At 51.7% G+C, this 24,631-nt stretch overlaps 1 protein-coding gene across 1 annotated transcript in view; it reads right to left on the bottom strand.

Moving 5' to 3' along the window:
• RIMS4 (regulating synaptic membrane exocytosis 4) overlaps positions 1-20,281 on the bottom strand; it is a 71,498-nt gene extending 51,217 nt beyond the window's left edge. The window contains exon 1 of the mRNA XM_015099894.3: positions 20,159-20,281. Within this exon, the coding sequence (XP_014955380.2) occupies positions 20,159-20,255 (97 nt within the window). The 5' untranslated portion in view covers positions 20,256-20,281. The remainder of the gene's footprint in view (positions 1-20,158) is intronic.
• Between the last annotated feature and the right edge of the window lie 4,350 nt (positions 20,282-24,631).

The following is a 24,631-nucleotide window of genomic DNA, read 5'->3' on the forward strand; positions in this document are numbered from 1 at the left end:
GGTAAGTACCACCCTCTGGACAGGGGTCCAAAAGGATGATGACAGAGCTCTGGTCTTCAAGAAGGGCGGGGTCTTGGACACGGCTCCAGAGCCTTTCCTGACCTACCCACCCCCTCTCCTGGCCCCACCTCTTCCCCACACTTATCTTTTTAAATTTTTATAGGAGTAGAGTTGATTCACAAGGCTGTGTTAGTTTCAGGTGTGTCCGTTTGCTAACTGTGTCAGCAAAGTGAGTCAGTTACACATATCCACATGCCCACTCATTTTTGGATTCTTTTCCCATATAGGTCATCACAGAGTACTGAGCAGAGTTCCCCGTGCTATACAGTGCTGTGCGCTTAGTCCTCAGTCGGGTCCAACTCTTTGCGACCCCACGGACTGTAGCCCGCCAGGCTCCTCTGTCCGTGGGGATTCTCCAAGCAAGAATACTGGAGTGGGTTGCCAGGCCCTCCTCCAGGGTAGGAGCCCATGCTATCCAGTGGGTCCTTATTTATTTTATGTATAAAATAGTGTGTATATGTATTGGAGAAGGAAATGGCAACCCACTCCAGTGTTCTTGCCTGGAGAATCCCAGGGACGGCGGAGCCTCGTGTGCTGCCGTCTATGGGATCACACAGAGTCGGACACGACTGAAGTCACTTAGCAGTGTGTATATGTCAATCCCAATCTTCCAATTTATCCCTCTCCCCCGACCTCCTAGTAACCATGTTTTCTACAGCTTTGATTTTATTTTTTAAAATTATTTATTTATTTTTGGCTGCGGTGGGTCTTTGTTGCCGCACGAGCTTTTCTCTAGTTGTGGCAAGTGGAGAATACTCTGGTTGCCGTGTGCGGGCTTCTCATTGCGGTGACTTCTCTTGTTTTGGAGCACAGGCTCTAGGGTGTGCAGAATTCAGTAGTCGCAGCTCCCGGGCTCTAGAGCGCAGGCTCAATTGTTGTGCTTTATGGGCTTAGATGCTCTGAGGCACATGGGATCTTCCCAGACCAGAAATCGAACCCTTGTCTCCTGCACTGGCAGGCAGATTCTTTACCACTGAGCCACCAGGAAGCCCTTCTACTTCTGTTTTGTAGACCCACACCTCTCTTAATGCACGTACCCACAAGGTATCAATAAACCTCAGGGTGCGCCTGTCCACACAGGATCCCCAGGGGCCTATAGACCTCCCTCCCTGCCCCCCACTCCAGCCTGGTAAACAGCTTCTCACCCTTCTAGGCTCTACTGAGCACCCCCTGCTGAATGGGGTCACCCAGTTATCTAGTTATCTGCTCTGCTTATCTCTCCTCTTTGGCTGAGGGAGGCCCCTGTCTTACTGGGCATCTCCCTTCACACCCACCACATCGGAGCAGGGGGTCAGTAAATATGCTGAGTGCATAAATGACGCTTTTTAAAACAAGAAAGGGCAGGGCAGAGCAGTGGTTTAGGCCTACAGATTCACAGGTCAGGCAGACCTGCATTTCACCTTACTGTTGAGCAACCCTGGGCCAAAGATAAGCCTCTCTTCTCAGAGCCTCAGTTTCCTTACCTGTTCAATGGGCATGACAACTGTACCCCGCCCCTTCATATCCCGAAGGGGGTTTCAATAGGATAATCCAGGCAAAGTGCTTAGAGTACCTGGCATGTAAGAAATACAAAATAAACATTTGCTATCATGATGAAGATGATTATTGAAAATATAAAATGACTTAGTGGCTATCTTGGGACCTTGGAGTGTCAGCACTTTCCCTTCTGGTCTCGCTCAGGGCCCCTCTCTGGTTCAGGTCCCGGGAGCACTATGGACTACTGAACAAATTGCTGCTGCACAAATGTGCCCAGCTGAGGTGGGCAGAAATACAGCCTTTTTCCAACGGCCAGGCAGCACACCCCACAGGCGCCGGAGAAGGGAAGCCTTCTAAGTCACCCTCCTACAGCAGCAGTCCACCTTTTTTGGCACCAGGAACTGGTTTCATGGAATACAATTTTTCCACAGACCAGGGTAGAGGGATGGTTTCAGGATGATTCAAGTGCATTACGTTTACTATGCACTTTATTTCTATTATTGCATCAGCTCCACCTCAGATTATCAGGCCTTAGATCCCGAAGGTTGGGGAGCCCGTCCTACAGGAGGTACTATTTCTTTTTTTATTTTGGCTGCTCCGTGTCTCAGTTGTGGCACTTGGGATCATCAGTCTTCGCTGTGGCATCTAGGGTCTAGTTCCCTGACCAGGTATCAAACCCAGGACCCCTGCACTGGGAGTCTTAGCCACTGGACCACCAGGGTAGTCACAGGAGGTAGTATTATTTTAAATCCAATCACCTAGAGTTGGGGGTGAGAGGTGTCTTTGTCTACCGGGTACAAACATGCTGTACAAACCATGTGTGTGCACCAGGGTCCACACGTGGTACCCGGAGGGGAAGGGCCACCCCTGGGCAGCTCTCAGTCTCAGTTCAAAGGATGGTGCAAATCACCCACCCAACAGTGTGGGGTCCAGGGCGAAAGGACCGTAAGTCACATTTATTCTAAATATCTAAAAGTTATAAATCAAGCTCTTAAATAAAACATGTTCTATCCTTCCACTCTGACAAGTGTGCCTTCATAATGACCTTGAAGGCCAGGCCAGGTTCAGATTGAGACTCCTCCAAGTTCCATGGCTGAATTCGGAGAGAGGGGTGGAATATGAGGGGCCCTTTAACCCCGCCCCCGTGTATCCGGAGGCCCACTCGGCGTACCTGTGCTGTTCTCACCTCCACGAACAGCTACTTCAGGGCCACGTTATCAGGACACAAGTGACGGAGGATGGGCCTAGGGGCGGGGTCTGGACAGGCACTCCAGATACTGACTCAGGGCCATCTGGATGGGGAATTCCAGGGCCCCACATACCTGGAATATGGCCTAGAAAGACGGGTCCAGGTGGGCATGAACCCACTGCCCCAGAGATCCCTCACCCAGTGAGGAGGACTGGAGATCAACCCAATAGTGCTGGGAACCCTAGATCAGAGCCCTTCTCTCCAAGATCAAAGGCAGGAACAACACAGCCCATGGTTCAACCAGCAGTCGGGTCGGACACCCACCAAACCAGTCATGAGAAAACACATCGGAGCCTGACACAGGGCAATTCTCCTAAAGACTGTGGTCCAGTGCTTAACGAAACCCTTTCACAAATCCACAGGTTTGGGGGTGACGTGGGCACGTGTCTCCTCCCACTGTTCTTTCCCTAGCAAGGCCCAGATTTGGGGGTTTAAATATCCTGGGAGGCCCAGGGCACCTGTAGGCCCCATCCTACTCCGAGCCTTCTCTGGGGCTGGAAACATACATACCCCACTCTCAACTCTTGCCAGGGCTGGGGCTGCAGACAACCCTTAAAACCCAACCTTTAACTGAAGAGTGGTTTTCCTTTTTTTTTTTTTAATTTTTTTAAGGATGTAGACATTCACCTCTGGAGAGAAATTATGGGTTTCAAGAGTCCCTGACAAAGGGCTTCATTCCAGAAATGTAAAGCGAGCATTTTAAATTTGGTTCTTATTCACTGCTGGGAAGTATTAGAATGAAGATTACAAATTTAATAATGCAACACGACAGGAACTGGCCCGGCCTCGTCTCCAGGAGAGTAATTTGTTCCTGCCTTCAAACTGGCACTTCCCAGCCCCCCCGCATCACCAGACCAGCCTGGTGACACGCTCCTGACTTCCTGCCTTGTGCTCTGGCCCACACTGCCGGCCTAGTCAGCCGAACATCATCACAGCCAGGGTCTGAGGAGTCCAGGCTAGGATAGTCCAACCCACTTGAGGAGAGTCATCATCACTAAAGGGAGCCTCCCTGGGCCTCTTGGCTCCATTCTTCCAATCCGCAGCCACAGAGGTCTTTTTAAACCCCAGATCTGAGTCTGTCACCTCTCTGCTACAAAAACTCGACAGGTGTTCAATTGTCCTGAAATTCAAGGCCAAGATTCTTGACTTTAAAGACCTAGCATGATCTAGTACTTCACTAAGCACGTGTGCCTCTGAAACCATATGCCCCTCCTACCCCAGGGCCTTGGCACAGCTGCTAATGATGATAATGCACTAGTATCTACAGCGGATTGACTGTGTGCCAAGCACTGTGCTAAGGGCTTGACAGGTGTCCTCTCACGGATTCTCACCCCTACCCCATGAGGCAGGTGGTAGAGTCACGTGGATAAGCTCAGACCCTGGAGTCAGACATCTGGGTTTCAGTGCCGCTTCTGCCTCTTCCTAGCAGTGTCATCTGGAGCAGCGTGCTTCACCTCTCCGTGCCTGTTTCCTCATCTATAAAACAGGGACAGTGACAGTACCTGCTTCACAGAGTAGCTGCGGCTCTAATGAGTTAAGGGAGGTGAAGTGTCAGGATGTGACGTGATGGGCACCGTGTGTTAATCATCGCTGTCTTCATCTTAGAGAGGAAGAGGCAGAAGCAGGAGTGATTAGACAGCGTGGTCAAGGTCCCACAACTACCAGTGGGAGTGTGGTCTCCGGACGCTGAAGACTTCATTTACTGCCATGACACATCCATTGTGGAAAATACCAAGAAAGCGCAAACTATGAAACAAAAACCGTCCATAATTCTGCAGTTACAGTTAATATTTCCACCCCTATGCAGGCATGTATATGTGCATGCTAGAGAGAAAGAGGGGAGAGAGAGACAGATTAGGGGGTGGGGGAGACAGCCACACAGACAGACAGAATCCAGGATTCGATGCCCGCAACTCCCAAAACTGACTCCCAAGTCTGTGCTCTCAGCGCCGTGGCATTCCATCTCATTTCCCTCCCCTCCCCTGCCTTCATCTGGCCAACTCCACTCATCCCTGAAGTCTCAGCTTAGCTGCCTCCTTCCCTCCCGTCCCCTGGGACATTTCCTCCAGCTCCAGCAGCCCCCCGCACCCTGCGCTTGATGTGTATGGCACTTAGCACAGTAATGATCAAAGTATTCATTGTTCCTTTGGGTTCTCGAACGTCTGACCCCACCCCTACCCTCACCAGACTGTAAATTCCATGAAGGCAAAGACTGGGCTTGTCTTGATTCATCAGCACCTAGGACAGGCCCTGGCCATCAGCAACCACTGGAGAACAGGGAGACAGGGAGGGGAGAGGATGGAGGGAGGGCGTAAGGGAGGCTGGGGAAGGTTTGGGGTTCACCCCCACCTTTCCCAAATCAGTGCCCCCAGTGGAGTGCGGCTGAGAATCACACAGTCCCTGATCTGGAAGGGCTCTGAGTGTGGCAGTGAAAACTGGTATCAGCCAGACTTTGCAACTGCTGGAGAGAGAAAACACGCTCAGAGTGCCAGGTGAACACCCAGGAGGAACAATCAACTCCACCTGAGACAAGAGAGGAGTGCTTCCTGGAGGAGGTGGCATCAGACCATCAAAGGGAGGGGAAGGGCATCCAGAAAGATGAAATTGCCAATTTGCCAACTGCAGAGGCACGGGAGATAGAAAATGCAAACAGGGCTGCCAAGAATGGAGGAGCTGATTTTTGCCTGGAAGTAACAACTGGCTGAAAAGGCTAGAAAGTTAAATCATCTGGCGTGCCCCAAAATTCATTTTCCTGTTCATCTTGCCACATTCTCTCTGATACACTCTCCAAACACAGTCAGGCCTCACAGCTGGCAAGAGCCATCTTCCCCTACCCCATCCACCTTTCCCACTTCAGTGACCACCAGCCTGACCTCCTGGGGCCAGCCCCTGTTATTCTTGGCTGAGGGTTTCAGACAAGCCCTGGCGCCCACCCTATCCCCACCCCTCAACCAGCGGCCGATGGGGGTTGTATAAACACTCCAGTTCCCTCACTCCTGGGGTTGGGTAACAGAGATACATGTTGTACTCCAGGGGTCTGCATACTAGGGCCCATGGGCTAATCCAGCTGCCTGATTTTGTAAATAAAGTTTTATTAGAACACAGCCCCACGCATCCATTTATATACTGTCTTTGGCTGTATTCCAACTGTGTAATTGAGCAGCTGAGACAGTGACCTTATGACTCATAAAGACTAAAACATCCAGGGTCTGGTCTTTTACAGAAGTTTGCTGAGCCATGTTCTATGGCCTCCCAGAGCTCCTGATACGACCTGACTTGGCTGCTCTTGGTCAGGGGTTAACGTGGCTGATAATACCGACTGCCTTTCTCAGTCCCCTCCTAGAGTTTCACCCATCACCATCATGAACCACGTGAACCACATACAACTGCTATTTGGCTGTTTCGACTCCCATAAATGGCAGTTTCCCATGGTTCAACCTAACACTTTTTAAAATATTTATCTGTTTGGCTGCACTGGGTCTCAACTGTGGCACGCAGGATCTTTTAGTTACAGCATGTGGGATCTAGTTCCCTGACCAGAGATCGAACCCAGGCCCCTTGCATTGGGAGCACGGAGGCTTAGCCACCGGATGACCAGGGAAGTTCCCAACTTAATACTTGTACTCAAATGCTTGTTTCGTGGGAAACACAAGCTAGGACAGCAAGACAAGCGTCACTGCACCCATTTCACAGACGGACCCTGATCTGACTCTGTTTCTGCACACACACAGCAGAGGTCAGCTCCGGGTTCTGGACTCCTTGACTCCACCCCCAGGGAACTGCTACATGTAATGTCCTTAGAACACCTTCCGGGCTACCCAAGGCTTACAGTCAAGGACTTGTTTCACCTAAAGAGGAAAGCAGGGCTCAGAGAGACCTACCCAGGTTCACTCAGCTGGCAAATGGGGAAAATGAGGTTTCAAATCTAGGTTTTCTTATGACAAATTCATGGTTCATTCCATGACAAATCAGCTACCCCTTAGTCTTTCACCTCAAGCAGTCTGTCAGGGCCCCTGCCCACCTCTCTGGAAATTAAGATGATTTTCCAGGAGGCTTAGCTGAGATCAAACAGGCAAATATGCTCTGTCAGGCCCAAAAGGTTTTTATGTTTGCAAGGTGCAAAATAGAAAACCAAGACAGACACCTTTCAAAGAGGTACCTGGAAAGAAACCTACTGGGAAGCACAAAATATACATCTACAGTCATGAACAGAATCAACTGCAGCACAGACTGTTTCTATTTTCTTAGTTTTCTGGCTGTCCCGTGCAGCACATGGGATTTTAGCTCCCCAACCCAGGACTGAACCGACGTTCCCTGCAATGGAAGGCAGGTTCTCAACCACTGGACCACCAAGGAGGTCTAGCAGAGTGTTGTAAAATTCAGAAGTGTTGGAGGCAGCTGTGGTGCAGTGGTAAAGAATCCACCTGCCAATGTAGGGGATGCCAGAGACTGGGGTTCGATCCTTGGGTCAGGAAGATCCCCTGGATAGGAAATGGCAACCCACTCCAATATTTTTGCCTAGGGAATCCTATGGACAGAGGAGCTTGGCAGGTTACAGTCCATGGGGCTGCAAAGAATCGGACCCAACTGAGCGCACATACTCAAACGTACTGAGATTGAAGCCCTGTCCTGCCATTCACTAGCTTGACCGTGGCCAAGCCAGGAATCCATCCAGACATTTGATTCTTCCAGCCCCACCTAATGCTATGGCCATGCACACCTCACGGGACTGTAGAGAGGGCGACCTGTAACAGGGGTGGACGCTGCCCAGCACAGAGCTGGCCACACCTGTTCTCCCCACTCTGTCGCCAGAAGTTCCCAGACAGTGGATGGGTGGACCTGCCCAGCCAGAGCCCCTCCACCAAGGACATCTATCCCACAGCTGCTGTGAATTTCTGCCATTCTGGCTCCCAGCTGCCCCTTCCTTGGAGAACTTCTCTGAGCAGATCTGAGCTGCCTTGCCCCAAAATTATGTCCCCCGCCCTTCACGTGTGGGGCTGTCCACAGCCCAGGACTGTCTGATACAGGAGGCTGATCAACCTTCTGATGCCATCTGCCCTCCAGAGCTTTCCCTGGGTCAGGCTGAGGCTGGCCTGGGGCAGAGTGACCATTGTTAACTGCTTTTTTTTTTTTTTTCCAGATTTCTTTTTTGATGTGGACCATTTTAAAAGTCTTTATTAAATCTGTTACTATATTGTTTCTGTTTTATGTTTTGATTTTTTTGGCCACAAGTCATGTGGGATCTTAGCGCCCCACCCAGGGATTGAACCGTACCCCCTGTATCGGAAGGTGAAGTCTTAACCACTGGACCACCAGGGACATCCCCAGTTGCTTCTTTTCCTGCTCATCCTGTATCCTGGTCTAACCTGAGATCACTGCGTGTCACCTGCACAGGAAGCTACGTCTCAGCCCAAGTCAGCGGGAGCAGGAGGGCATTCTCCCATCTTCTATTATCTTTTCAATTTGAAGACCACCGAGAGGAGTCTAAGAACACTGCACGTGTTCATTTCTCCCTCCCTCGCAGCACCCACCTGATTCCCATCAGGGCTCCCCAGCCTGGGGGTCCCTCTCCCCAGACTCAGCACAACCAACAGAAGCTAAGCAGAAGTGGCTGCAGCTCCCAGGGGCCAGATGACTGCAGGGTGGGTGGGCCTGGGTCTGGGTGGGCCCCCGAGGCCCCTGGTGCGGTCTTGGTGTTGGGCCCAGGTAGATGAGAGATGTTTCTCGGGGCATTTGCTGAGGAACTAATGAATTTCCATTCCAGGCCCCAATTAGGGACACGTCCCCCCACCTGCTCCCAAGGCAACTGCTGCTGCTGCTGCTAAGTTGCTTCAGTCGTGTCCGACTCTGTGCGACCCCATAGACGGAAGCCCACCAGGCTCCCCCATCCCTGGGATTCTCCAGGCAAGAACACTGGAGTGGGTTGCCATTTCCTTCTCCAGTGCACAAAAGTGAAAAGTGAAAGTGAAGTCGCTCAGTCGTGTCCAACTCCTAGCAACCCCATGGACTGCAGCCTACCAGGCTCCTCCGTCCATGGGATTTGCCAGGCAAGAATACTGGAGTGGGTTGTCATTGCCTTCTCCGCCCAAGGCAACTACCAAGTGGCATTTCTCAGGGACCCCAAGGGCTGGAAATGCAGGAAATGGACTGGGAGCCTCGGGTGACGATGAGGCCTAGGGTGGCCACCTGGATCCCCTGGGAGAGAAGGAGGCCCTGGCTGGGCTTCCAGAAACATCCGTTCTGCCCCTGGTTTTGCCAGAGACCTGCTGCGAGGCTTTGGGCAAACCACGCAATCCCCGTCTGGGCCTCAGTGAGAGGACTTCAAGAGACTTCTGGCTTAAAGGTTCTGAGACAGTTAACTGCTAATACTCTTAACACACCCTTACCGCATGTGGGCTCTCCACAAAGCATGTCACAAATATGTACTCATTTAATCATCCTGACATCTTCAAGGCCGGAAGGAGTGATTACTAGCCCTCTTCACAGCTGAGGAAACTGAGGCTCAATGAAGTAACTTGCTGAAGACCACACAGCCAGTAAGTGGTAAACCCAGGACACCCAGCTATGGAGTGTGTACCATAACCACCGCTATGCCATACTCCCTGGGTATCATCTGACAACTCTTGAATCTTCATAGGACTGGGCACCATCATAGTTGCTATCACACAGTCGTGTCTGACTCTTTGCAACCCCATGGACTGTAGCCCGCCAGGCTCTTCTGTCCATAGAATTCTCCAGGCAAGAATTCTGGAGTGGGGAGCCATTCCCTTCTTCAGGGCACCCTCGCAACCCAGAGATTGAATCTGGCACCACCATAACAGCTTAATAAGAATTTGCTAACTGGAAAAGAAAGAAAAAACTGGTAACCTAAAAAACGGAGATGGTGATTTACGGGAGTGGGACGAGGTCTATGAGGTGTAAAGGAGACTGATGGTTCCCTGGGTGTCCTTTGATGCTATCTGGCTTTTCACCACGTAACAAGTTACAGTCAGTAACGGCAGCATAAAGGGTTGTGGGAGCTGGAAACAGTGTTTGTCCGGGGGAAGGGACAGGAGGACCAGAAGACGGAGGTGCCTGGGGCCCTTTTAGCTGGGTAATTTTTGTGCTTCTAAAATGTACCATCGGCATATATTACTTAATCCAAATAATACTTATTCTTTTAAAAAGTGTTCAGGGACTTCCCTGGGGTCCAGTGGCTAAGAACCCGCCTGCCAACGCAGGGGACATGAGTTTGATCCCTGCTCCAGGAAGATCCCACATGCCGCGCGGGGCAACTAAGCTTGTGAGCCACAACTCCTGAGTCCACGCGCCTGGAGCCCGTGCTTCGCAACGAGAAGCCACTACTCTGCAACTACAGAGGAGTTCCTGCTCACCGCAACCAGAGAAAGCCTGCCCACAGCAACGAAGACCTGGCGCAGCCAAAAAAATTTTTTGAATTTTAAATAGTAGTAGTGTTAGTCGCTCAGTCGTGTCCAACTCTGTGAGCCCATGGACTGTGGCCGACCAAGCTCTTCCCTCCATGGGATTCTCCAGGCAAAAATACTGGAGTGGGTTGCCATTTCCTTCTCCAGAGGATCTTCCCGACCCAGAGATCAAACCCAAGTCTCCTGAATTGCAGGCAGATTCTGTACAGTCTGAGCTATAGGGAAGACTCGTTTAAAAATAGTGGTATTCAGTGACCCATCAGCCAAGAATCAACTAGAGAGAAACTCTGGCAGGAGAGAGGATGCTCGAGGGATGAAAATGACCTTAGAGGCACAGGTAGGGGAGGAAAACCAAGGAGGAGATGCAGGGTTGGGAGACTCCGGTTGTATCTAAATTAAGCCCACTAGATACCTCACTCTGAAAACGGGGATTCAGAGGCCCAAAGACAATGGGAAGTGGCCTTAGGAGATGCTGCGATCCAGTGGCTGAACAGAGACCTCTTCTCCTGACTCCTTAACGCAGCTTCTCAGGCTCCACCTGGCACACAGTAAACACCAACTGTGTTTGTGTTTGGAACCCGAGCTAGGAGTCCCAACCACAGGGAATGCACTCCCACCATCCCGCCCCTCCCGCACCCAGGATGTCTGCAACAGCAGGAAAGGCAGCGCTGCAGCGGCCCAGATGCCTTCTATGCTCCACACTGGCATTTTCTCTCATTCTCACAAGGTAGAGTTACTCACTCCACTTGACAAAGGACGAGGCTGAGGTCCAGAACAGTGACATGTCGAGAGACATAGCTAGGACGCGGCAGAGACTCAAACCTGGGTTTGGGGCCCTCCAAAGTCCGTGCTCTTTCATAATCCTGAGCCACCCCTCTTGGAAGAGTATTTCCCATCAGTTGAGGACAAATCCCAACTGGAATGTATTGGTGAATGCTTTTGTCTTTAGACTCTGAACTGTATGGGACTGGATAAGATTCTTATCACATCATAAAGTTCGTCCCCACCATGCCTTGAATCTGAGCTAAACCTCAACCTTCCCTAAGAAATTACCAGCGATCCCTTTCTTAGAAACATCTAAATAAACTGACTCAGTAAAGTCCCTCAGTAGAATTTTCCTACTTTTTACCCTTTTACATTGATGGTTCCTTTAATTTACTTCTTCCCAGCGGAGACCTGTCCTCAAATGAACCTCCTGGTTTTAACACATAGTTCTGCCTTTCCTCAACGCAAGAAAGGGGTGGCATCCTATTCCCTTTGGTAAAAGGTGCTAAGCCTGAGCCCCTCAGAATCTCCAGAGCTGTCTGAGGCCAATATGTCACAAAAGGATATTATGGGTTGATGTGTTATTCATGTCGACTCATTTATCATTTATACAGATGGCTTCCAAAAGGATTGATGGGGTCCTTCACATTAAACCCGGTGCAAAGCAGGGCAGCAGCTGAGACTCATCTCATCTGAGACCTTGTGATGGAAATAGGTGTGCCTGAAGACTACACCTGGGTACTGAATCTGGTACCCAATGTTCCAAGCATCTGAGACATTTAAGGAGGCATCCCAAGTTCAGAAGAACCCTTCATTTCTCTCCAGCTTTTTTCTCTACCCCAGTGATTCTCCAAGTAGGGTCTGGACCAGTATCAGCATCACAGGGGAACTTGTTAGCAATGAGATTTTTCAGGAACTTCCTCGGCAGTCCCGTGGTTAAGACTCTGAGCTTCCACCACAAGGGGTGTGGGTTCAATCCCTAGTTGGGGAACTAAATCCCACATGCTGGGTGGTGTGGCCAAAAAAGTTTTTTAAATAAATGAGATTTTTAGGTCGCAACCCAGATTAAAGGAGAAACATGGAGAGAGGCCCAGCAATCTATGTTTCAACAAGTCAACTTGATGATTCTGACCTGCAAGTAACAACCACAACGCCAGTGGTAACCTCTAACTGAGCATCTACTATGTGCACAGGATTAAACCCATAATCTCACGGGTCCTTATAACTGAGGACCACGTGCCCAGCTCTGAGGTAGGTGTGTTTTGTGCATTATGTCAATTGACTCCCTACAATAACCTTTTGAAGAACTTACTCTTTTTTTTTGGCCGCATCACACAGCATGTGGGATTGCAGCTCCTCAACCAGGGAGCGAACCCATGCCCCCTGCAGTGGAAGCACAGGGACTTAATCACTAACGGGACAGCCAGGAACGTCCAAGAACTTACCATTATTATGCCCCCATTTTACAGACGAAGAAACTGAGTCCCAGAGAGCCAAAGCCACTGGCCCAAGGTCACACAATTCAGAAATGGCAGAGGTGAGATAAAAATTCAGGTGTGCTGGATTCCAAAGCCACATTCTTTCTGTTCCACCCTGGAAGTTCCCCAGAGTTTCCCAGCTATATCACCCGAAAAGCAATACAGCTGGGACAGATGAGAGCTGAGGAGGAGAGATGGGGCAGGCAGGGAGAGCTTGCCTGGGCAGAAGAAGCCCAGACTCCACACAACCTTCCAGCTACAATGGGAAAGGAAGCCACATGACGCATTGAAAGTCACCTGTGTCTAAGGAACTCAAAAGCCTGGGATTCAGGAGGCGGTAGCTCTTGGCTTCTCTCTTGACTTTACCCAGCTGAGGGTCTTTCTCCTTCCCACTCTGAACCTCAGTTACCCACACTCATATTCCTTATCAGTGTCTACAAGGCTCACTTGTGCCCCCAGCTTACTTCTCTGACCTCACCTCCCCTCATGCAGCTTAATCACGCTGGTCTGCTTTCTATTCCCTAAACACCCAAGTTCATACTGACCTCAGGGCCTTTGCACCACCTGTTCCGGACGCCTAAATCCCTCTCGCCCTTCATACTCCCATGGCTGGCTCTTTGTCATTGAGGCCTCAGCTCACCTGTCACCTCCTCAGTGAGCCTTTCCTGACTACCGTACTTCATGTCCTACCCCATCAACCTGTCTTTTCATTTCACTTAACACAGACTGAAATTATTTATTGCTTAATTGCTTCCCTGTTTACTATCTGTCTCTTCCACTCCAGAACATAGCTCCATGAGAGCAGAAACAGTCTGACTTTTTCCCCAGATATAGCCCCAGCACCTAAAGAGATGTTTGGCGCTGAGCAGCTAATTAAATAGGAGTTGAAGAAATAATACCACCAAAGAAGAAAACCTAGACTCAAAAGCCAGAGGCCTGGATCCTTAACGGTGACCTTGGCAAGGTGCTCTGCCTCACTGAGCCTCAGTTTCCCTCCTTGCCTAAAGAAAAGCATGGACTAGATGCTCTCCAAGGGGCCTTCGAAGATCGCTAGTCTAGGAAAGCCAGGCCTGGAAGCCGCCCAGCTGGTCCATCCAGAAGAGGCACCTGGCCAGGGTCCCTGCAGCAGCTGCCCCCTCCCCACCCCCACCCACATCCCTGCCCAGCCACGCAGTCATCTCACTCCCCCGTCGCAGAAACTGTTAATGAAGTGCGCACTGCTAAATGCAGTTACAATTACGGGGGCTAAGAATAAGGCGCTGACATCAGCCTTGTCAGTTTCCGAGTGAATCAGAAGGGGAGGGGGGAGGAAGGAGAAAAGGGGAGGGGGGACGGCGCTCCGGAGCTGTCAAGTGGAAATAGCACAGCGTTAAATATAATCCAGCACTGGCCTACATCGGTCTGGAGAGGCAGGTGATAGATCGGCCCCCAGGGCTGGGGCAGACAACTGGATTCTTCAAGGAGGCCAGGCAGCCCCGTGACGGGGATCATCCAGGAACCGATGGGCAGGAAGGGACTCCAGTGAGCTAGGGTGGAATGGAGCAGGATGGCAGATCCCAGAGGGGCGCATCTGAAGATGAACAGGCCCTCACACCCTCACCTTTGTCAGTGGCTGTTTTGCCAGCCCAAGCACAGCCGCCAGGCCTGACACTGCCCTTTCCCACCTGGAATCTCATTTCAGGCCAGGAGGCAGAGGGTGGTCTCTGGAATCAAACATGCCTGGGTTTGAATCACTACTGTGCAACCCAAGAAAGCCACAAAACTACACCAAGCTGCCTGGCTTTTTCTCATCTGCAAAATGGGTACATCGACAACCGTAGCTACCCCTTCTGGCTGCTGTAAGACTCAGGGAGACTGTGGCACTGTGCACAGGAGAACAAGCCCTTCAAGCAGTTTTATTTTTACAATGCTGAGACATGCTCAGACAAGGATAATTAACCCCTTTTTCAAGAGGGGGAAACTGAAGCCTGGGACTTGCCTGAGGCCCTAACACCAAAGTAGAGTCAAATCCAAGCCCCATCGAGTAATGGGGAGTATCGGGAGGGAATTCCAGTTGGTCATTCCAGGGGACTGGGGGTGAGGGTGGGAGCTGGAGCTTCGACAGGAAGACAGTGGGCTTGACTGTCAAGGGGGGAGGTACACAGATGACAGTGGGGTGGGGGGTGCGTCTACACCCTCTGAGCACATTCTGCAAAACTGGTGCCTTTCCAACAACTCAAAAGAAACGCTGAAGCGATGGTTGTGAAGGCCACCAAGAAGAGATGTTAGGGGAGGCAGAGGAGGAGAAAGGACCTGAGATGAGAGAGAGAGGGTCATCTGGCTTGCGTCTGCTCTCCACCTCTCCGCCCTGTCCTCTCTCAGCCTCAGTCAGAACCGGCTCACCTCTGGATGGAGGTGGGTAAGGAGGAAGGCAGTGCAGAGTTCTCAAAGAGAGACGAGGCAACGGGTCCCCCCTTTTCCCTTCCCACCAAACACAAGCAGGGGGGCCTCTCTGATAGCTGCAAACGCCAAGGAAGCTGCAGCTATGAGTCTGGCAGCTTGGGGACAAGGAAGAGGGGGCAACCAGAGGGGGGAGAGAATTTTTGGAGAGAGCTCTAACAGCGTCAGAACAGATCCAGAGGCCAGTGAACTGTGTACTGGGGGAAAGGATGACTCCTCTGTATGCTATTTTTCTGAGATATATCTTTCAGGGTCATTCAAGATAGCAGAGTTTGGGGTCCACACTCTCACCCCACCCACAGCTTGAACTATGAGAAGAGCTGGTTCCATTCTTTACTGTGCCTCAGTTATCCAAATACAGGAGAGTTCTGCCCAATTCCCAGCCCATAAAGGAGATTACAGCACTTGGTGGTAACTTAGCGAAAGCAGCAGAGGGGGGACAGGAAGTGGCATGCCCCAGGGATGAAGGTGCCACCTGGCGCCCTCCAGCGGCCCAGATCCTGAAGGATATTTTCAGGCTCCTCCCCTCACCATTCCCCCTCATCCACCCAGCCCCAGCCCCCCTTTAGGGCCTAAGTTCTCTGTTCCCACCACCTCAGGGTGGAAGGGGTGGTTCAGCAGGACATTCTGTTTCCCAGAAAAAGATAAGGTCAAATTTCAAGGACAAAAGTTAGCACTGGGGCTGGGAAAGAAAACTCTGCCAAGAGGAATAAACTGGGGAAGGAAGGGGGAGTCCAAGGCGGGTCATTCCAGGTGCCTGGGGTGGGGCTGGGATTTGGAGCTCTCCTTTCCCCTGCTGAGATCTATCTGGCAAGACATGAGTATCTCCTCCCCACCAGCAAGGAGAGGTAACGCAGACAGCCCCCTCCATTTTCCCTCCATCTAAAAATAAGGGGAGTGGGTTTCGGCACTAGCCGGTAGGTCCCAGCCACCAGGCCACCCCACCCATCAGATCTGGCCTGATCAGAAGAAGGCGGTACCACGAAGGGCTTTCCAGCTCAGAGATGTGGCCCGAACTGCTAGGAGAGGGACCGGTAGCCGCCCGGTGTTGCCATGGCAACTTCCTCCCTGCACTGGATCGAAGCATCCTATGGGCAAATCGGAGCTGGCTGCTCCAGCTTCTCCGCCCCTCTCCTGAGCGGGTGGGGGAGAACTGGACGCCAAAACCACTTGGTCAGACTCAGGGACACCATCCTCAATTTCAGACCCTAATGTAGCAAACCCCTTTGGCATTTGCTGGAAACTGGAGACACTCTCCAGACAAGCTCCCCAGCCGTGCCCCAAGGCAGACTGGCAGGTCTGGGACTGAAGATGTAATAAAAACGAACTGTTAAAGAGAACGGGGACATGGGGCGCTAGGTGCTCCCCACCGTCTTGTTCCACATGCAAGTCCCTCAAATCCCCATCTTTAAACCCCTCCCAAGAAGGAAGGCCCAATTCTGCCTTAATAGCTATAACAATGCAATTAAATTAGCTTATAAGCTAACGTTTTGAGAACCAGGCTTCCCCCCTTCCTCAAACCCACAGATTCCTTTCTACAATCTTGCTCAGAAACAAGCCTTACTTCTCGGTAAGAAGAAAGATGAATAGCTAACAGCTACTGAGAGCCTATCTAGTGTCAGGTGCTGTACTCTGCCCTTTCTGTAGCGCACACAGCGCAACAATCAACCGCATAGATGCTTGAGGCAGACTGCTCAAGTTCAGATCCTACCTCCCTCATTTCCTGGTTCAGCGACCTTGAGTGAATACTCTCTCTACGTCTCAGTTTTCTCCTCTGAAAATGGGGATGTTAACATGAATTGTGTCTCAGTTTTCCCATTTGAAAATGGGGACTGTCAAATGTTAATGTTATAGACTTGCTGTGAGGAAAGAAAACAATATTGAAAGTGCCTAGGAGAATACTTAGCAGAAGGAATCATTTAAAAAATGTTTAACCTCTGTGGTCCATGCTCTGATTTTCTTCCTGATATAGATAAGAAAGCAGAGGTCACATGCCTAACTCCCCCCTGCCCCACCCCTCCTCAATTACAAAGCCAGAAGGAGCCAGGTTGAGCCATGAAGACGCAAACATGAAAAATGCCTCCCAAAAGCATGCCTCTCTAAAGCCCCAGTATCTTTAGGCAAAGGGGCAAAGCAGTGTAAGAAATGGGTTCAGAGTGCACAAGGGAAGATGCTTCTTGGGAAGAATTCTAGGAATCCACGGTGACCAGCCTCCTGAGCCCCAGGAGGGTAGAAAGGGGAGGAAGGGGCAGCTTCCTTTGCTGACACAAAGTCCAAGGTTCCCAAGCTCAAGGCAGGAAAGTGCTCTGGCCCAGTTAAGGCTAATGAAAGTCTCCTCCTCACAGTTTCTCAGGAAACCAGCTCAAGGGTAGCAAATAAGCTCTGAAGATGGCTCTGAGTCAATCGAGTTGACAAGAAAGATGCAGTGGACAGGAGGTGGAAGCAGCAACAAAGGGAGGGCCCCAGATAAGCCAGAGGACCATCAGGGGCACTTCTGGGCCCCGGGAACAGAGAGGGGCATGAAACGGGTCAGGCGAGGGGGCAGAAAAGGGAAAGGGAAAGCCAAGTCAGTTCCGACAGCGCTCCAACTGGAGCAGTCTCTGTCCACTATCTGAGACATATCCAAACTGCTTTTCGAAATTAGTTCAGTGTGGTGCTGCTCTAAAAGAATAAATCTAAAAAGCTTTGTTTGTTTTTTTTAAGGAGAAAATTAATGACTTTGAGAAGAACAAGAAAAATTAAGAACCAAGACAACGTTCCCTACTTCTGATTCTCACCAGACACTCATTAGCCTCCCGGAAATGAAACTTCACCTTCTTCCTCCCCCTCCCAAATTCAAAGCATCCCTTAAGATGAGCAGTTGAGCACAAGATGCCCAAACCAAACTCTTGGCTGTCGGCTGCTCCCTGGGGCCTCTTCACCTGGGAACCATTTTCTACACAGCGAGATCTGACTTAAAAAAAAAAAAATCATCTTTCAGAGACAGCACTAGTGCTTTACTGGAAAGAGAACCGGAAACCTGATTTTAGTCTCGGCTCTGTGCCCGCCTCACTGGGTGACCTTGGGTTATACACACACACATAGGGACTTCAATCTCACACACATTCACACACACACACACACACACACACACACACATCCATTTGGGGGCAAAGAGACGTTAGACAAGACGATTTCTAGGTCCCCCAAGTGAAAAAAAAGTTAAGAATTTGAAGAAATCTGCTGGGGGGGGGGGATCAGGTGGACCTTTAAAAATCTCTAATATTGCATGAAGTTACCTATTGTAACTTAAGTGAAACCAGAGCAAGTCACCTGCAACCAACGGTAATAACCAAAGCATCTGAATCATGACAAGGAGCATGACTCTGAAGAAAAACCCAACTGTCCCTGTGGTAGGACAGTTGGCTCTTGAGACCCACGTGGCCTGTTGAACTTCAGGAGTGTCCTTGAACATCAAGGGGAGGGATGGGGGAGCCCGCCCACCGAGGCAGGTGGGGCTCCCTCCCCAAATCCCCAGTTGAGCCAGATTTCCTCTCTCTGATTTTGCTTCGGGGAGGCCACTGGGTTAGAAGAGCCCCTCCACCCCTCCTCACCTTGCCTTGTCCATAATAATAATAATACACCCTCCCTCAGCTGCATCAAGGGGGAAGCAAAGCTTCAGTTATTCTTTCTGTAAAACGCTGATTCTGTAAATTGGCTCTGCAGTAACCATCTTCACTCCACTCCCTCTTCAGGTCAACACCAAGAAGGGTGTGTCAAGGGTCAGCCTCACACGCCCCCATTCACCCACTTAGCCAACACATTCTGCTGCAGAACTTTCTCCCCACTTGCATCCTGCTCCAACAGGAAGAGGTGAGTACCCATCACCCATCGCTCCATCCAAGGCTTATCAGATAACTGGCTGACCAGATAAGCGTCCCTGCAGGCAGAGAGTCTTAAGCAGGGCCCTTGAACTCCCTAAAACTATGGACAAAAGTGTTTGGATGGTGCGTGTATGTTTTGGGGGGAGAACTCATCCATATTGTCATCAAGATCCCCAAATCGTCAGGAAACCATTTTGCTCCCCCCACTACACATCCCCCCCCCTTTCATTCCCTCACTGAACTAAAATACTCTCAGATCAGCGTACAAAACACTTTTAACTTAACCCTTGTGTCTGAGGTACCATCATCCCATTTTACAGACCAGTATATGGAGGCTAGAGGCGGCACGACTCGCCCAAGGTCACGGCTAATAAGGAGATAAGCAAGTCCAAGACCGGAACCTGATTCCGACTCCCTCTCTGGCACTCTTTGGGCAACTCTCACCCAAAGCCCTCTAGCTACCCCACCTGTTGGTGGATTCGCTTCCTCACCGCAAAAGCGTATCCGAAGCCCTTCTGCTTCCTCTGTCTGGTCCCAGGGCCTCCAGGAGCGGGTTTCTTCACATTTCCCCGCCCCTTGGGCTCTGGCCGAGGTTGCGCGCAGGCCTGGGAGCCTGAGGTTCCGGCCGATGAATGGTGGCCCGGTCCAGCCCACCCAGAAAGGCCATTCCAGGCCCAAGAGCACCCGGGATCAGAGGCACACTCCGAAGGGCGCGCAGGTGTAGAGTCGGCGCCGCCCTACGCCTCCCTCCGGGACCAGCCGGGAGGAACCGAGAGGAAAGGCCGTCCCCCCGCCGGTCCCCTCAAGGTCCACCCCAGCCCTGGAGCCCGAAGCCCCCGCCCCTGGGGAAAGAGGAGGAGAGACAAACGGGGGGCGCTCAAGGCCCCGGACGCAGGGCAGGGGTCTGGCACTGGGAGTCTCAGGATGCGGCCAAGACAAAGATGGAGCAGGAAGGTTGCGCGCCACCTCCAATGGCGGGGGGCGCGTCGGAGCCCGGCGGGTGAGGCGGCCGGAGCCCCGGTGTCTGAGGAGGGGGCACTGACAGGAGGCTCGGGGAGGGCGGCAGGTCGGATGCAGGGACAAGAATGGGAGCATTCAGTAGGCGCAGGTGAGTAGGGAGAGCTAAGTCCAGGAGACCCAAAGGGCCCACCTGCGGAAAAGGGGTGAATGCGGAGGATCTAGGTACCTGAGGGCGGCGGGAGGCGGGAAGACCCCACACCCTAGAGACTCTGAGGGCCCGTGGGTGGGAAATTAGACCCTGGGGGCGCATCCCCGAGCGTGGTTGGGATTGGGGGTGGGGAGGAAAGAGTGGCCACCTCTGAGGGCGCACCGGGTCGGGGACGGGGCCTCGGGCTCCGGCTCCCGGGAAGCCCCCCGGGGAGCGGGGGCGGGCCGCGCGCTTACCCGCGTCCTCGTCGTCGAAGGAGTTCATGCACGGGAAGTAGATGGCGAGCGCCTCGAAGGAGGCGGACAGGCTGAGGCGGCTCTGCGAGCGCTCCATGCCCGCGCCGGCGCCGGGCGCCTCGGCCGCGGCGGCGGCGGCGGCGGCCGGCTTGGGCAGCTTGGCCGCCCCATTCTTGACGCGGAGTACGGCGCGCGGCGTGGTGGCGGCGGCCCGGGGTCGGGCCGGGGCTCCGCGGCGGGGCTGGCGGGCGCGGCGGGGCCGGCAGGCGGGCGGGCCGGGAGCTGGCGGCGCGCGGAGCCCGAGGCGCGCGGTGCTCCCGGCGGCGGCGGCAGCGGTGGCGGCGGCGGTGGCGGCGCAGCTCGCTCTGGCCCGCGGCGCCCCCAGCCGGCCGCGCGGGGCGGGCTCCAGCCGCCGCCGCAGCCAATCGGCGCCGCCCGGGGGAGGGGGCGCCGCGCGCCGGGCGTGGGAGCCGGAGGGCGCGGGCGGGGCCCCTCCTCGCCTCCGGGCCCCGCAGGTTGTGCGCGCCCCGAGCGACGAGCGCGCCCGACTGCTGCGCCCCCAGTGCTGGGGTACGGCCCCACGCTGTCCCGACCCCCACACTGAGCCCCCCCAGACGCCCCGAATTCCAGGCATCCGGTCCCCACCTGAGACTGGCCAACCCCAGGGACAGAAACGCAGTCGAAAGGGATACAGTCACGGTGACCGGCACTGGAGACCCTCAGGTTCGCACGTGAACCCGCAGAGCAGGTCAAACAGATACCCCCACGACTGCATCCACTTGTGCAAGATACACCACGGACACCCTCAGACTTACACACACACAGAGATTCACCCAGACTCACTCATAGCGACACTTGGGGAACCAAACGACAGAACCCCTTAGACTCCAGATACCCCAAGACCCCCACAGGTAGGTACATCCACGGACACACACGGATTCACACCCAGAGACCTGCAGATACGCTCTGAGCAACAAATAGGCACACCCTTGGCCACACAGGAGACCCTCGGAACCCACACGAACTGAGAAGTTCAAGTGAACACACACACCATCATGAACCCACCGTATCCACAGAATCCACACTCACAGACACTCCTACCTATTACTCAGTGACCAGACCTGTGTGTAGAGACACCAGTGCCCCTCCAACACTGATCTCTATCACAGAGATTCAGGCACACCCAGAAATACCCTGAGAAACACCATCAGACTCACACAGTCACCCTCAGACTCAGACACACCTCAGTGGGCACACACAGGTTCACACCCAGACACAGTCGCACAGACTTAGTCACTCCTGGTGATGGATACATTCTGATGCATCGACACCGGCAGACTCATATGGGGACACTGAGAAACACTCCACCAGACTCACATGTTCCCCCAGACACTCCCACGTATAAACCCCCAGGGATTTACACACACAGACACACAGACGGATAATGCAGAGCCCCCTAGATGAACACAGTCATAACTCGAAACCTGCACTCCATTCCTTGGCCTTGACCCAAGACCTCGGTCCCTACACAGTTGGGCCCAGATGTCTAACTTTTCCCAGCTGTTCCTACATCTGCTTCAGGAAGCAGCCTGCTGAGATGGCAAGAGCATAGTTTCCACCAGACTGTGATGCTATCCTTCACCTGCCTATTTTTCCATGTGTACAGGAGGGATGCAACCCCCGCCCCACTTTTGGATGGTGGTGAGGATTAAGTAAGATAATGTGTTTTAGTTTTCAGTTGTTGTATAACAAAGAGACTTAAAAAAAAACACACCCATTTATTAGTTTACCATTCTCTCAATCAGAGGTCTGAGCAGGCTTGACTGGGTTCTTTGCTTAGGACTTCACAAGGTATTGGCCAGACTGGGTTCTTACCTGGAGGCTCTTGAAAAGAATTGGCTTCCAAGCTCATTCAAGTTGTTGGCACTATTTGGTTCCTCAGAGTTGTAGAACTGAGGGTCTCATTTCTTTTCTGACTCTCAGCCAGAAGTCTCTTGCCATTCCTAGAAACAGGTCTGTGGTCCTTGCACATGGCCTCTTCATCTTCAAGATTGTTATTAGGATGTTGAACACTTCTCCTTAGCATCTCTCTCACCTCCCTTCTACTTTCTGGACTGAGAAAGCTCTGCTATTAAAGTGCTTGTGTGATTAGATTAAGTATATATATATATATATATATATATATGTATATATATATATATGCGTGTGTGTGTGTATATTAATAGAGAGACTGGCTTCCCTGGTCGCTCAGCAGCAAAGAATCTGCCTGTAATGCAGGAAACGCAGGTTCCATCCCTGGGTAGGGAAAATCCTATGGAGAAGGAAATGGCAACCCACTCCAGTGTTCTTGGAAATCCCATGGATAGAGGAGCCTGGCAGTCTTCAGTCCATGGGGTCACAAAAGAGTCGGACTCGACTTAGCAGCTAAACAACAATAATATCGATAGACACACACATCTAGATATATGACATATCATGTGTATATCATATATCACTTGTAAGATGTATGTGTATGCATGTGTTTTATAGTGCGTGTGTGTTCACGTGTGTGCACCTGCATGCGTGTGTGTGAGGGTATCTCACCCAGCCCGAGGGGATATAAGAAGGCTTCTTTGGAGAGGTGACATTTAAGCTGAAAATGCTATGTGCCTGGCACTGTTCTTGGCCCTGGAGATATAAATACCAGCAAATGAAATAAAGTCACTGCCCTCACATTTGCATTTAAAAATCATCTCTGGGACTGCTCTGGGAGGAATGGATTGGAGTGAATTTAGCGGGTTGCTTCCCCCTCTTCTCTTCAGATAAATCCTGATTTGAACCCAAAAGCCACTGATTGTTTCTAAAATGCAAATGGAAGGGAAGGCTGAGAAAGAATGTCCCGTGGGAAGGTGAAATGGAGGAGGTGGGGGGACCGTGGGTCCCGAGGCCAGATGGGAGGCTGTGGGCCCAGGGTGGGAGGCAGCAAGGGCCAAGGCTGGGAAGAGGGCAGGAAGGGCTGAGCCTGAGAAAGTTGCTGAGACAACCTTGGGCAGGATTAAGAGGCAGGCTGGATGGGTGAGGATCGGGAAGGGAAGGGGGGAGCAAGGCACTGCCAAGCTTTGCAGCATCAAGAGAAAACAGCACAGATGGATGAAACTCCTCCTCTTCAGCATCCGTCCTCTAAGATGAAGCGCGAAGCGAAGTGGCCCCAAAATGTTCCGTGTGTAGCAAGACTCAGGTGAGCGCCTTTCTAGAGGAAGGGAGAGGCAGCTGGAAGGTAGCTGAACCCAAGAGAGCCCTGGTTGCTGCTGATAAGGAAAAGACTGATCCTGTTTGTGTTCTGCCTGCTGGGGTAGGGGTGTGCGGATATGTGTGTGTATGCGCGTAAGCATCTCTGTGGGTATGTCTCTGAATAGATGGGCACTTCTGCATATCTGTGTCCTTGTCTGTGAATGACCTTGTCTCTAAATATGTCCTTGGAAGATGCATGTCTTTGTGTTAAGTGAATCCAATCTGGCTTTAAATGCAACATACCTCCTGGTCTTTGTATGCACTGGTGTGTGTGTGCGTGAGTGTGTGTGTGTGTGTGTGACAGAGACACAAGAGAGACAGAGACACGAGAGAGCACTTGTCTGTTCTCTATGTGTTATCCACACCACGTGTCCCAGTCTGTGTGGGTCTGTATCTGCTCGAGTGGGCTGGTGTCTCCTACTGATAGTATGTGCTTCTCAGCATCTGTTTCACCTCTTAGTCTATCAGGATCCGTGTGTGTGTATGTAACTAGGCTGTGTTGGTTTTATTTGGGTATCGTCAGATGTCTGTTCTTGTCCATGTGTGTATGTATCTGTCCCCTTAAATCCTGGTAGTGAGAATTTATCCTTGACTGTGTGTGAAGGCTGCTGTCTGTGAACTTGTCCATGTAGGCTGGTAGCTTGAGAGGGGACTCATCTTCCTGGATTAATTTTTGCGTTTAGTTGGCTAACACAAGACTGAGCTGATGGGGATAGAGATATTAAGATTTTTTATTAATTCCAAGTCCCTTAGACAACTGTCTTAACCATTCGTTTATGCTTCCAACCATCCATTCAGTCATCCACCCAACTATCCACCCTCCCCCCCTTTCATCTCAATTGCACTGATACTTACTAGCTCATAATGACACTTACTAGCTACATAGTTATCTCTCTTAGACAAATGACTTTATGTCTCTATGTCTCTGTTTTCTCATCCATGAAATGGGAATAATACCCAATAGATCTGGAAGTAGGGGTGTGGGAGTTAAGTGAGATATTGCATATAAAACACTAACCACATGGCATAGTGCATAGTAAGTGCTTTCTACATCAACTATTATCATCATCATTGTGGCAGCCGGTATATTTCAGCAAATTCTTATCAGCACTTTACTACAGGCCAGCCCTGAGCTAGGAGCTGGTGGGGCCCTACTATAGCAGAGGCCATTAGGCGCCTCTGCCACCGCCTTCTGTTGTGACC

Source organism: Ovis aries, chromosome 13 (assembly GCF_016772045.2).
Source record: "Ovis aries strain OAR_USU_Benz2616 breed Rambouillet chromosome 13, ARS-UI_Ramb_v3.0, whole genome shotgun sequence".
Lineage (NCBI taxonomy): Eukaryota > Metazoa > Chordata > Mammalia > Artiodactyla > Bovidae > Ovis > Ovis aries.